This window comes from Miscanthus floridulus, chromosome 1, assembly GCF_019320115.1.
Source record: "Miscanthus floridulus cultivar M001 chromosome 1, ASM1932011v1, whole genome shotgun sequence".
NCBI lineage: Eukaryota > Viridiplantae > Streptophyta > Magnoliopsida > Poales > Poaceae > Miscanthus > Miscanthus floridulus.
The window spans coordinates 148,712,134-148,726,030 of record NC_089580.1 but is presented as its reverse complement, the minus strand read 5'-3'; the positions used below and the strand labels follow the sequence as shown (position 1 = coordinate 148,726,030).

At 47.3% G+C, this 13,897-nt stretch overlaps 1 protein-coding gene and 1 non-coding gene across 2 annotated transcripts; one reads left to right on the top strand and one right to left on the bottom strand.

Moving 5' to 3' along the window:
• The first annotated feature begins 464 nt into the window (after positions 1-464).
• LOC136497562 (IQ domain-containing protein IQM2-like) lies at positions 465-3,271 on the top strand. Its single transcript, XM_066493402.1, has 8 exons — positions 465-582; positions 739-1,357; positions 1,497-1,585; positions 1,680-1,770; positions 1,855-2,001; positions 2,103-2,195; positions 2,306-2,407; positions 2,505-3,271. Exons 2-8 carry the CDS (start codon positions 779-781, stop codon positions 3,072-3,074), a joined length of 1,671 nt encoding a protein of 556 aa, XP_066349499.1. The 5' UTR covers positions 465-582; positions 739-778; the 3' UTR covers positions 3,075-3,271.
• Positions 3,272-4,002: 731 nt separating this feature from the next.
• Positions 4,003-4,122, bottom strand: LOC136512490 (U5 spliceosomal RNA). Its single transcript, XR_010773103.1, has one exon. It is a non-coding gene; the product is annotated as a U5 spliceosomal RNA (small nuclear RNA).
• Positions 4,123-13,897: the final 9,775 nt, after the last annotated feature.

Genomic DNA, 13,897 nt, shown 5'->3' with positions numbered 1-13,897 from the left:
GCGCCGGCGCCGGCGCGTCCGAGGACGAGGAGAACATACACGGCGGAGGCGGAGACCGGCACCGGCACCACCTGCTGCAGTACTGCTACTGACGCCTGACGGACACGGTTGCTAGCCAAGCCACTGACCGCGGCAGCCAGCCTAGCGCCCCTCCACGGTTCTGATTTCGAGTGAGACCAATCGGACATGACATCCCATCCCCGACAACACGTGGAACCGCCACAAAACTAATCGCCATTTTTGTTTTGTGTAGGACACAAATCTAATCACCCGTTGCCCTGCTGGGTTCTTCTTCTCTCTCGCGCGCGCGCCCGCCCGGCCAGAAAGTCCACACCGCCAGCGACCTTCCTCCAGGGCCCCAGCTCATCAGCTGCTCGCCTGCTCCCGCTCTGTCTATATATTGGTCTTGTCTCACACTGATCCTCTCACATAATTAGCCACCACCACCACCACCACCAGTGCTCATCAGCCAGCCCAGCCCTCTGTTCTGTTTGACAAGGTGGAGAAGGAAGAAGGAACCAATAAGATAAGAAGAGGAACTCAGCTCCAGCCACCAACAAGCCCGTACGTACATTGTGACAGGTGAGAGAGCTAGGGAGGCGCTGCTTCTTTCTTGCATCTTGCATTTTCTTTTCTCGATCGCGCTCCAATCTTCTTGCTTGGTACTACTAGTTGTCCTTCTCTGCCTGGCGACATTTCCTGGCATTTCAATCGGTTGCTGCACGCGGTCTCTTGCAGTCGCTACAACAAGGAAGGGAAACAAGGCCGCCGCGTCGCCATGGGAGTCCTCTTCTCGTGCCCCGCCGACGACTACGACCCGCTGGACCTGCAGGAGGAAGCGCCGGCGACGTCCTCCACCGCGGGCGCAGGGGAGCCAGCGCCGGCCATCCTCAGGGCGTCGCTGGGCTCCGGCAAGCTGCGCATCGAGGGGTCGCTGAGCTTCAAGCGCGCGCAGGCCGCGCTGCTGCAGGTGGAGACCGAGATCTCCATCCGGACCGCCGACGCCGCCGCCATGCCCGCGCCGGGGCCCCTGCTGCCCAGGGCGAGGTTCGCCGAGCCGGCGGCCGCGGACAGCCCCAAGCACGAGGCGGCGGCGCTGAGGCTGCAGAAGGTGTACAAGAGCTTCCGCACGCGCCGCCAGCTCGCCGACTGCGCCGTGCTCGTGGAGCAGAGCTGGTGGAAGCTGCTGGACTTCGCGCTGCTCAAGCGCAGCTCCGTCTCCTTCTTCGACATCGAGAAGCAGGAGACCGCCATGTCCAAGTGGTCAAGGGCGAGGACGCGCGTCGCCAAGGTTGGCAAGGGGTTGCTCAAGGACGAGAACGCTCAGAAGCTTGCGTTGCAGCACTGGCTCGAAGCGGTGAGTGAGCATCTCAGCTGCCTGTACATGCTGCGAATCTGAACAGTTTTGTACTAGTTTCTACTCATCTTTTTGCAGCCAATATAATATATGCAGTACTAACTTTTCATCAAACTGAAAATTGTTTTATGATGAACAGATTGACCCGCGGCACCGGTACGGCCATAACCTTCACTACTACTATGATTGCTGGCTCCACTCCGAAAGCAAGCAGCCTTTCTTCTACTGGTTAGCACTAACTCTGCTACTATCTCGGATTTCATAGTTTCAGCCGCTGGCTGCAATGATAACTTAAGCTGATGATCTTGGTTTGGCGATGCAGGCTTGATGTGGGAGAAGGCAGAGAGATCAATCTTGAAGGCAAGTGCTCAAGATCAAAGCTTCTCAGCCAGTGCATCAAGTACCTTGGTCCAGTAAGTATTTACTGAACAAAGGAGATCGACTGAGCAAAGTGAAAAAAATACGATGGCTAATGTACCATGCTTATATTTGCGCAGAAAGAAAGAGAGGACTATGAAGTCGTAATCGAGGACGGCAAGTTCTTGTACAAGAAAAGTGGTCAGATCCTTGACACTTCTTGCGGACCGCGAGACGCAAAGTGGATCTTTGTTCTTAGCACGTCTAAGAACTTGTACGTTGGCCAGGTAAATATTCTGATGCCGTCGTATATTGGAAAAGGTTCACTAAAGCCTAGAATTATATGTTCATCGTGTAACATTGTCCTGTAACTTCAAATCAAATGCAGAAGAAAAAGGGAACGTTTCAACACTCTAGCTTCCTTGCTGGAGGGGCCACTTCTGCTGCTGGGCGATTGGTGGTTGAGAATGGAACTCTGAAGGTACCTATCAATCTAGTACCATTCTAGCATGCGCAGATTTTCAGTTGCACTTTCAGTGACCACTTTGTTAGATGTCATGCTGAGGCAAATGTGCTATGTTTGTGTGACAGGCTATCTGGCCTCACAGCGGGCACTACCGGCCGACAGAGGAGAACTTCCAAGAGTTCAAGAGCTTCCTCAGGGACAACTTGGTTGATCTAACCGATGTTAAGGTTCGCACATCACAACCCTGATCATTCAGAAAGTTAACTGAACATCAGTGAAGTTCATGTGAGGTTAATTCTTTTTCTGTGAACTCGCTTGCTGCAGATGAGCCCAGATGAGGAGGATGAGGAGTTCTGGGGCAGTCTCAGGAGAATCACTTCAGAGACCGAGAAAACGCAAGACCAAACAACGGCTGCGCCTGATGAAACCGGTCCTGAAGCTGCTGGCAGTGGTAGCACAGATTCCCAGAAATGCGAGGAAGAAACTGCAACGGCACGGCCAGAACCACCAGAAGACGTCGTCGATCAGGCGGCGGGCGAAGAGCAGCAGGCGCCGGTGCCGCGGGAGAAGATCCTGCAGCGGATCAACTCCAAGAAGGAGATGAAGTCGTACCAGCTGGGCAAGCAGCTGTCGTTCAAGTGGACCACGGGGGCGGGGCCCCGGATCGGGTGCGTCCGCGACTACCCGTCGGAGCTCCAGCTGCAGGCGCTGGAGCAGGTGAACCTCTCGCCGAGGTGCAGCGCCGCCGTCGCCGCCTCCCGGTTCGCCTCGCCCCTTAGGCGCAGCTTCAACCAGCCAGCGTCAGCGAGGGGGTGCGAGGCGTCCACGCCGAGGGAGGCGTTCCGATCGCCTCTGCAGCACGGAGCACTTGCGGTTGCAGCCGTAGCTGACTGACGCAACGCACAAAAGTTGCAGGCTTGCAGCTGAAAATTTTCTTGAAGAATCCTCAGACAATTCGATGAATGTAGATGTGAAAAGTTTTGAAGAATCCTCAGACAATCCGATGGATGAAGGTGTGTATAGTAGGTAGGTAGGGGCCAGGGAAAATAATGGAATATATACTGAATTGAGTAGATTTCGTTCTCATTCATAGGGCAGGTAGTAGTATACAGTGTACTATATACATATACTAATAAATACACATTGTTCACCGAAGGATGTGATGCTAGTAGTTAACCACAAAGGTTTTATACAAATTCTTTCATTCCTTATTACATGTATAAAAAAAACTGTACTGAAGCAAGCATGGTTTGACATGTATTGCGTGGAATTTTGTACAAGTTTATGTTGGCATTAAGTCAGGCTCTCTCTACGCAGCTCGTGTCAAACGAACCTCTCAACTACTGAAGCATACAGTTGCAGCTGAAATTTTCTTGAACGTTGCTCAGGCATGGTTTCGCTTGTGTTTCACTGACAGTTGAAGTATAAACTACCCGAAAGAGTTTTAAAAAGACAGTCTCTTCAGACGGACTAACAAATGCATAGCCCTATGAAGCTCTTGCTTTTGTTAATTTTGTTCCTGCTGCAAGCACTGATCAAAGGGAAGATTACTGCAGAGAAGTTCATTGGTTGCTGAACTGAAAAACAACAAAACTTCCAATTGGATTGTTGGGCTCCACCTCAAAAATGGAGAAAGAACCCAACAAAATGCGGCTTATGCAGCAGGGGCACACGGTATTCCTTAGGCTGACACAAAACTTAAATTGAATTGTTGGGCTAAGGGAGAAAGAACCCTCCCAAAACATATATTTAGAGATGGGATGATTATATTTCTTTAGATGGGCTGCCACAAAACTCAATACTTTGTATTGAATTGTTGGGCTCCTCCTCACAGAGAGGAAGAACCCTCCAAAAATAGGCGTATGCTGCTTGGTGCAGCGGGCACACGGTATTCTTTAGTAAAAGGCGAAAGAATAGTTCGCTCTGTGCCCACTGCGCAGCTGCGTGCTCTTCCTTCAGTGCTGTGAGCCCTAGTAAATAGCAGCGCTCCCTGCTGCCACTGCCTTCAGCAAGCGGTTTGGCACTAAAAGGACAAGCGCTGGCCGCGCCGCGCGCACTCTGGCCGCGGTCTACGCGAACGGGCCAGTGGCCGACTGCAAAAAGGCCTACGCTGTGGATTTGCATTTCCTGCAGGCAGAGCCAGACGCAGTGATGAATCATGATGCCCACTGGCCCAGAGGACTGAACAGCCGCTTGCTGTCCGGCCCAAACAAATGCTGTGAAGTGAAGCGCAGGGGCGCAGGGGCTTGCCGGGCTCGCCCGCCTCCCCAATTTCAATTGTCCACTAGTGAAGGCCGCGCGCCTTCGCGCCTGACTATAAGAGAATAAGCTCAGGTTTTTCACTGTAGAATTCTCATGTCATATATGATTTATTGTACATATTTGCGGCCGATGTAATAAGCTGGAATCTGTAGGATACTTATATTACATGCAAAAGTTATGGTAAAGCCCATACGTTAGATAGTTACATTTAAAAAAGCTAGGAATGTCTTAGTTGTACAATTCTAGGCTGCATATGTTAGGCAACGATATGTGTAGTGGTACTGGTGTGTACATAAGCACGCATATTATACATAATAAGTATCAGATAACAGCTACGCAGATGCTGATGTCAATCTTATTATTTGGCGGTACCTTGTTGCTCTGTTCCGAGGGTCGGGGCCGCTCAACACCTTCCTGTCGGGGCCGCTGGAGAGAGGATACGCGTCCGGCCCGCTGGACAAAGGCTCCGGCTTCATGTCTGGGCCGTTGAACAAGGGAGCCTTCATGTCAGGTCCAATCGATGCGGGCAGCAGAAGCAACTTCTCAGCACCTCTTTCCTATGGCCGGAGGAAGGCTCGTCTGGGGCTTCTTGTACATAGGATTAGCAGACCCATGAAAACCGCATTGTCCAGAACATTCAGCAGGAGCTCACAGAATCCAGGCTGGTTCAGAAGTTTCTGATGCATCCTATGGCTCAACTGCCCTGGGCAAGGGACGCAAAGTCCAGATCAGAAGGCTCGCAGAATGGGTTGGAACCTGGGATACCTGAACCTGAGTATAGTGTGACAAGGAACCTTCAGTGGGCTCATCGAAAGGCAGGGGAAGATCGGGTTCATGTTGTTCTATCCGAAGAGCAAGGATGGATGTTCATTGGAATTTATGATGGTTTTAGTGGCCCTGATGCACCTGACTTTCTAATGAGCAATCTATACAAGGCCATTGATAAAGAACTGGAAGGACTGCTCTGGGTTTACGAAGACAGCTCTGAAAGGTGTGACCATGTATCTAATCTTGAAGAGGGTGAATCAGTTGCTGCTTCTGTGAATGCTCCTCATGATGATACTGGCCACTTCCAGAGTGACAATGGGAAACAAGAACAACTTGGTAATTTTGGAAAACAAAATGTCTTGCCTGGAAAGGGTGGTGATGAAAGTGCCTTGCAAGTTCAACCAAACTGTACCAGCTGTGAAGAGAAAGATTTGGCTGCACAGGATTCAAGTAGTGAGAAGTTGGGCAGGGATGAGATAGTTGAGGAAATGGCTGGAGCTGATCTGGGAAATGATCTCCAAAGTAGAGAATCACACAACTCGAACAGAGGTCTTTCAGGTACAGATCTAAACACCAGCTGTAGCTGTGCAACAGAAACCAGTGCGGCAGTGCCTATTGTGATCAGCATGCCAAGTTCTTGAAAGAAAACAGAAAGAGCAAGCGTCTTTTTGAGCTTCTTGAGATGGAATTGCTACAAGATTATAACAAAAGGTTATCTAAGGCGTCACCAGAGGAAAGGGAAATACCGAGCTTGCATGTTGCACAGGCAGGCACTGCAGAAGGGAGCTCAAGAAACACAGCTGAGATCTCCAGGTGTTCATTGGCAGCAACTGGAGAATGTTTCGATGATTCTGAAGATCTTGGAAGTTCAAGACATGCTGATAGTGTACTTGGCACAGATCTTAAAGAGTGTACAGGGTGTTCAGTATCTACATCTTCATCAGGGCACAAGCAAGTTACGAGAAGATTTGTATTCGGATCAAAGTTGAGGAAGATGTACAAAAAGCAATACAGCGATGCTAAAATATGCATGTTATAAACCTGGAATCATCTAGCAGTCGGTCTAGAGGGTAGACATCAAGTGCAGTAGACAACGGTAACGATGTAGACCTAGAAAGCTATCTAGAGAAAGGAGAAGGTGTCGAACCTGAGATCCCAGAGGGAGTGGATCCAGAGGCCTCCATCAGCTTCGTCGGTGAAGTCTGCTCACGGGCAGCGATGGTTGGAGTAGAGGTTGCACGGACGTCGATGCAGAGCAGACGGGGCGTAGCAGTGACGACGGCGAGGGTCAGCGGAGCTTCCCGTCGCTGGCTGCGCGCCCTCTTAGATCGGTCTAGGGTTTGTCAGTGGGGTTTGCGGCTCACGGCGAACCTCGTGCTTTGAGCCGCCGGCCCCCACCTCTTTATATAGCGCAGTGCGACGGGGGCCCATCAACTATGTAGGGTTGGGCGCCCCCGATCAGGGCGCGTGACCAAGGCCCAATAGGCCGTTGGGCTTATTGGTTAGGAGATCAATCTAACATTCTCCCCCTTGATCTCACTATTACTTTTATCTTTAAACTTTAAACTTCAATTCTTTTATCCTTACTCATTTCTTCACAGATGATGCATAGAGCATGTCTCATCGTCACGGTCAATCGCCGATAGATTTAACAGCTACAATGCACGTCTCTGATCTGAAAAAGTTACTTTAACTTTTGGGCCCTTTATAGTCCAGGAATCATAGGCTTTCCCTTAAACCCATGCCAGCTACATGTTCTCTGAACACGTTGGATGGTAAGCCTTTTGTAAGCGAATCCGCGAGCATCTTTTCGGTACTTATATGCTCAAGACTTATCATTTGATCCCGGACTTTATCCTTCACAACATAATACTTTATGTCAATATGTTTGGCAGCACCACTTGACCTATTGTTGTGAGCATACTGTACTGCTGGATTATTATCGCAGTATAACTTCAGTGGTCTATTGATGTCGTCAACCACCTTTAAACCGGGTATGAACTTCTTTAGCCAGTTCACCTGCCCCGTTGCCTCATAACATGCTACAAACTCGGCATACATTGTGGACGATGTAGTGACGGTTTGCTTTGAGCTTTTCCATGAAATAGCTCCCCCTGCGAGAGTAAACACATATCCAGACGTGGATTTTCTATTATCTCCCGCATAATCAGAATCTGAATATCCCACTATATGGAGTGAATCAGATCTTCTATACGTCATCATGAGGCCTTTCGTTCCTTGCAAATAACGCAAGACTTTCTTTACCAATTTTCAGTGTTCTATTCCAGGATTGCTCTAAAATCTGCCAAGTAACCCGGTAACAAATGCCAAGTCAGGGCGCGTACACACTTGAGCATATTGCAAGCTTCCGACAGCTGAAGCATATGGAACCACTTTTATTTGATCGATCTCATATTGGTTCCTGGGGCATTGAAAATCCCCATATCTGTCGCCCTTGACTATGGGAGCAGGTGAGGGACTACATTTGTGCATACTGAATTTCTTTAAGACTTTTTCTATGTATACCTTTTGTGACAGTCCTAATACCCCTTTACTTCTATCTCGGTGAATCTCGATCCCTAGAACGAACGAAGCTTCACCAAGATCTTTCATATCAAATTTTGAGGACAAAAACTTCTTTGTCTCCAGTAGTAGACTGACATCACTACTAGCAAGTAAGATATCATCCACATATAGGACAAGGAAGATAAACTTTCCATTCTTAAACTTTGCGTAGACACAATTGTCCTCAACATTATCTTTAAACCCAAAATTCTTTATTGTCTGATCAAACTTCAAGTACCACTGTTTTGAAGCTTGTTTTAATCCATAAATAGATTTCTTTAGGCGACATTCCAAACGTTCTTTTCCTTCCATGACAAAACCTTTCGGTTGTGCCATGTAAACATTTTTCTCTAAGTCTCCGTTGAGAAATGCCGTCTTTACATCCATCTGATGTAATTCTAAATCGTAATGTGCCACTAATGCCATTATGATTCTGAAGGAATCCTTACATGAGACTGGAGAAAAGGTCTCATTGTAATCAATCCCTTCTCTTTGTGTAAAGCCTTTTGCCACAAGTCGGGCTTTATATCTTTCTATATTCCCTTGAGAGTCAAGTTTTGTTTTGTAGACCCATTTACAGCCTACTGTTTTGGCTCCTTTAGGAATTATCTCCAAATCCCAAACTTTATTTGCATTCATTGATCTCATCTCATCTTCCATGGCCTCAAGCCACTTTGATGAATGATCACTTTTCATGGCTTCTTCAAATGAGGTGGGATCATCCTCCATTTGAAATTCTTCAGTATTGTACACTTCATAATCAGCAGGGATAGCTGATTTTCTAATTCTTTGAGACCTTCTAGGGGCCTCCTCTATTGGCATATTTTCTGTCTGAGGCTGTTGCTGCTCCCCCTCATGTGTGGCAATAGGTTCTATAGGATCCTGAGGCACAGGTGCCTCATCATCATTCATTGTTGCCACAGGCGGGATAACAACAGGTGCTGGCACCACAGTGTCTTGTACTGTTGGTGCAGCAACAGCAGATAGTGAGAAAAATGGCTCATGAATGATCGGAGTGGGTGCATACACCCGCTTCTCTTCAAGGTCAATTTCTCGAGCTACCATGCTCCCCCTAATCATTTCATCCTCTAGGAAGACAGCGTGTCTCGTTTCCACAAACTTTGTATGTCTGTTAGGACAGTAGAAACGAAAACCTTTTGACTTTTCTGGGTAGCCAATGAAATGGCAACTCACTATTTTGGGATCTAGCTTCCCAATGTTTGGGTTGAAAACTTTAGCCTCAGCAGGGCTCCCCCACACACGCAAGTGGTTAAGTGAGGGTACTCTTCCTGTCCACAACTCATACGGTGTTTTGGGCACCGACTTACTTGGTACTCTATTGAGAATATGAATGGCGGTTTTTAACGCCTCCATCCACAGACTCGTGGGTAAAGTGGAGTAACTTATCATACTACGCACCATATCCATCAGGGTACGGTTACGCCTTTTAGCTACTCCATTCTGCTGAGGTTCGCCCGGTGTTGAATACTGGGCGACTATACCATTCTCCTGTAAGAACCTTGCAAAAGGTCCAGGAACTTGTCCATATGGGGTATGCCGACCGTAGTACTCTCCTCCACGGTCAGACCTGACTATCTTAATCTTTAAATCATGCTGATTTTCAACTTCTACTTTAAATATTTTAAATTTATCCAACGCTTCTATTCTTTCTTTAATTGGATAAATGTAGCCAAACCGAGAGTAATCGTCTGTGAATGTTATGAATGAATCATAACCATCCACACTTTTCACAGGAAAAGGACCACATATGTCTGTGTGAATAATCTGTAGAATTCATGCGCTTCGTTTGGCATCTTTCTTAATTTTCTTTACATACTTTCCTTTTATGCAATCTCTACATTGTTCTAACTCTGAGAGCTCTAATGGAGGAAGAATATCAATTTTAACTAGTCTTTCTATTCTCCCCCTCGAAATATGGCCTAAACGACAGTGCCATAATTTCGACAACGCATCGTGAGCTCTCTTTCGTTTTCTGTTTCCATTGTTCGATGAGGATACATTTTCATTCACATCACATACGGAATTCACATTTTCATGAAGTGATAACAAATAAAGCTCGTCTTGTCGGAAGGCAAGACCAACACATTTATTATTAAACAATATCCGACATTTGCCATTTCTAAAATGGCAATCATAACCATCATGGTCCAACTTTGATACACTAATCAGGTTTTTTTGCAACGAAGGTACATAAAGAACATCTCTAAGAAAAAGTATGAAGCCATCTGGAAGCTCTAGAGGAAGATCTCCAACGGCCTCAACATCTGCTTGTACTCCATTTGCGACTTTAATGAAACTTTCGCTTCTTTGCAAAGTTCTCATCGAACGGAATCCCTGTAATGAATTAGCAACATGAATAGTTGCACCTGAATCAATCCATCAAGTAGATTTTGAAAACTTTACATACAAGGATTCATTTACGAACGAAATAATATTCACACCTTTATTCTTCATAATCATCTTTAAGAAATCAGGACAATTCTTTTTATAATGTCCCGTCTTCTTGCAGTGGAGACACTGGTCTTTAGCCACTGGGAATTGCTGGTTCTGAGACTGTTGCATGGGACTTTTTCCAGATGATTTGGAGGAAGAGCTGTTATTATAGTTCTTTTTCTTATCTTTTAGGTAGTTGACAGAACCACCTTGTGAAACTTTTATTCTTTCCTCCTCCTGCACACACATGGCTATGAGCTTTTCTAAATTCCATTTTTCAGGCTGTATGTTGTAATTAACAACAAAGGTGTCAAATTCTTTGGGCAAAGAAGCAAAAATCAAATGAATAAGAAACTCATCCTTGAGTGCCAAATCCATTGGTTTGAGCTTAGATTCCAGATTGCTCATTCTCAGTATGTGCTCTCTAATACCACTGCCGCCACCAGAGTACCTCTCTGTAACCAGCTGCTTGATCAGCTGGGTTGCATATGTCTTTGAAGAGCCAGTGAACTGACTCTTTATTCTATCTAGGTACTCTGTGACCGTGTCACAGTCTGGAATTGAGCCCACAATAGCAGGCTCAATGGTGTTCTTTATCACTGCCAAACACTTCTTGTTGGCAGTGACCCATTTCCTATGCTCAAGGTCATAGGACATCTTTACGGGAGCAAAATCCCGCTCTCTATTCTGCCATGCAGCATCAGTCTCATCAGCCTCTCTCACCGGTGCCACAGGTTCTCTGGGGCACGGTGTGGTAACAACCCAGTCCACCTCAGCGAGGATGAAAGCCAGGTCTATCTTTTTCTTCCACTCATTATAGTTATCACCTTTTAGAGTGGGGATCTCTTTGATACAACTCATCAAGTTGTATCCTCCTGAAAACACAATTCAAATAGTGTGAGAACAGAAATAACAACAATAATTGCATGCCTTAGTTTAACGTTGGTCAAAATTAAAACATACAATTATTTTCTACACTAATTCTACATCACCGTTGGGCAGAAATAGAATTAATGTATGACAAAAACATTATAATATTGCCATTAATCAACGTTGGTCAGAATAACAACAATATTATAATCAATTTAAAACATATCCATTTTCAAAATTAAATTCTCCCGTTGGTTCGAATTTAATAATGAAAATTACATCTTTAAATACGCAGCGGAAACTTTAACATTTAATAATCATTTTCCTATTTTCCCGAAGCAACTTTACTATTTACTGAACAAAAAATATCGTTGGATAAATTTTGTACAGAAAATTATCATAAAAATTCAATTCAAATTGATCAAACTGTTTTCTGGAAAATAAGAAAAACAAAAACTGTGACTGTACTATTTTATTTGGCCATTTCAGCCCGACCAGCACACGCGCGGCCCAGCAAAATGCGGCCCATAGCCTGTTCTCGCGCGCGCGCGCCAGCGCACCCGGCCCAGCACCCCGCGGCCCAGCCGCGCGCACCTGCTGACCCGGCCCAGCTGCGCGTGCCAGCGCACCCCCGCGCCCAGGCCGCAACCTGGGCCTGGGCCGGGAATCCGGCCTCGCGCCCTTTCCCGCCTGGGCTGCGGCGCTGGCCCACTCGCTCGTGGTCGTCCGTCTCCATCCGACGGCTGCCCACGCGTATCGCAGGATCAAAACCCCAGCGACCGCCGCGGCTCCCTTGACCTAGCGTCATTCGGCTTCGCTCTCTCTCTCTCTTCGCCCCTCGCTGCTCTCTCCTCTCCACTCAGTCCCGCCGCAGCAGACACCGAGCGAGGAGCTTCGACGGCGAGAGAGATCAGCAAGCCCCGGCGCCGTCTCCGGCCCCCTCGCCGGCGTGCGCGCTCCCCTAGTGGCTGTTCCGGCGAGCAGATCACCCCCGGCCGGCCCTTTCTTTTCCCCGCGCGGCGGCGTGCACGACGGCGAGGTGAGCCGAGCCACCCTCTTCCCCTTCTTTCCCCTTTCGGTTTCTTTGATTCGGATTTGGCCTGATTTTCTAATTAGGGTTAGGGTTTGCTTTTCCGATTTGAAATCGGTTCTTTTCCCTTCTCAGTCAATCACCGAGCGGGGTAGGGTTAGGGTTGGGGACGACACTGTTTTCCCTGAGCCACGGCCGAGCCGGGCCTCTGTCCGCGCGCCAACCATGGCGGCGGTGATAGCTTTCCGCACGACGACGGTGTCGGGAGGACCGGGTAGGTTCCCCTCTTCATACTTTTCCTTCCCTAAAACCCGATCTAGGGTTAGGGTTTCATCAGATCCGATCCGAGATCGTGATCTCATTCTTTCTCTACCCCTATCTAGATCTACATGCTAGCAGGCTCTGGTACCATTGTTATAAACCTTGAATCATCTAGCAGTCGGTCTAGAGGGTAGACATCAAGTGCAGTAGACAACGGTAACGATGTAGACCTAGAAAGCTATCTAGAGAAAGGAGAAGGTGTCGAACCTGAGATCCTAGAGGGAGTGGATCCAGAGGCCTCCATCAGCTTCGTCGGTGAAGTCTGCTCACGGGCAGCGATGGTTGGAGTAGAGGTTGCACGGACGTCGATGCAGAGCAGACGGGGCGTAGCAGTGACGACGGCGAGGGTCAGCGGAGCTTCCCGTCGCTGGCTGCGCGCCCTCTTAGATCGGTCTAGGGTTTGTCGGTGGGGTTTGCGGCTCACGGCGAACCTCGTGCTTTGAGCCGCCGGCCCCCACCTCTTTATATAGCGCAGTGCGACGGGGGCCCACCAACCATGTAGGGTTGGACGCCCCCGATCAGGGCGCATGACCAAGGCCCAATAGGCCGTTGGGCTTATTGGTTAGGAGATCAATCTAACAATGCAGTCTCCTGATTCGAGTTGATTGTGGCACAGAATTTGATAGAATTGATTGTATTAGAGTCTACATCTCTTCATATATCCAAATATTTTACTTGATACTGTAAAATCACGATATTGTGGTTTTACAAGGTATTGGTAAGTAGTTCAGTTAAGTTAACAGGAAATTAGCAATCGGAAAAGTTATTTAGAAAATAAACATTATGCTCTAGCTCTTATATGTGCTTCTGTGATTTTTTAGATACTATTCCTTTCAGTTGGTCAAAAATATTCAAACTCACCAGCTACCTTGAACTTTTTGAACTACTGGTTTGGCCCATCATCATCATGTGTCCAAATGAATTGACCATAGACTTCTTGCTCAAAACTTGTGCCAGTGAATACATGCAAATCACTGTGCCCTTGTGTCCTGAACTGCAGCTAGATAGTCTTTTTTTTTCTCGAACATGCAGGAGAGCTGTCTATCATTGCATTAATAGAAGAAGAGAGTTACAGCACGCACGCACCCACCCCACTGTCATGATAAGCTATAACTGCCGCTTTGAAGACAAAGAACGACCCAACCCAACGAACTTAGGCCCTGTTTAGATCCCACCCAAAAACCAAAAATTTTCAAGATTCTCCGTCACATCAAATCTTGCGGCACATGCATGGAGCATTAAATGTAGGTAAAAAGAATAACTAATTGCACAGTTTGCCTGTAATTGGCGAGACGAATCTTTTAAGCCTAAATAGTCCATAATTGGACAATTTTTGCCGAATACAAACGAAAGTGCTACAGTAGCCAAAAGCCAAAAAATTTCGGAACTAAACGCGCCCTTAAAAACCCAAGCTAGGAGCAGTAAGGAAAGAGAGCACCTTAGCTCA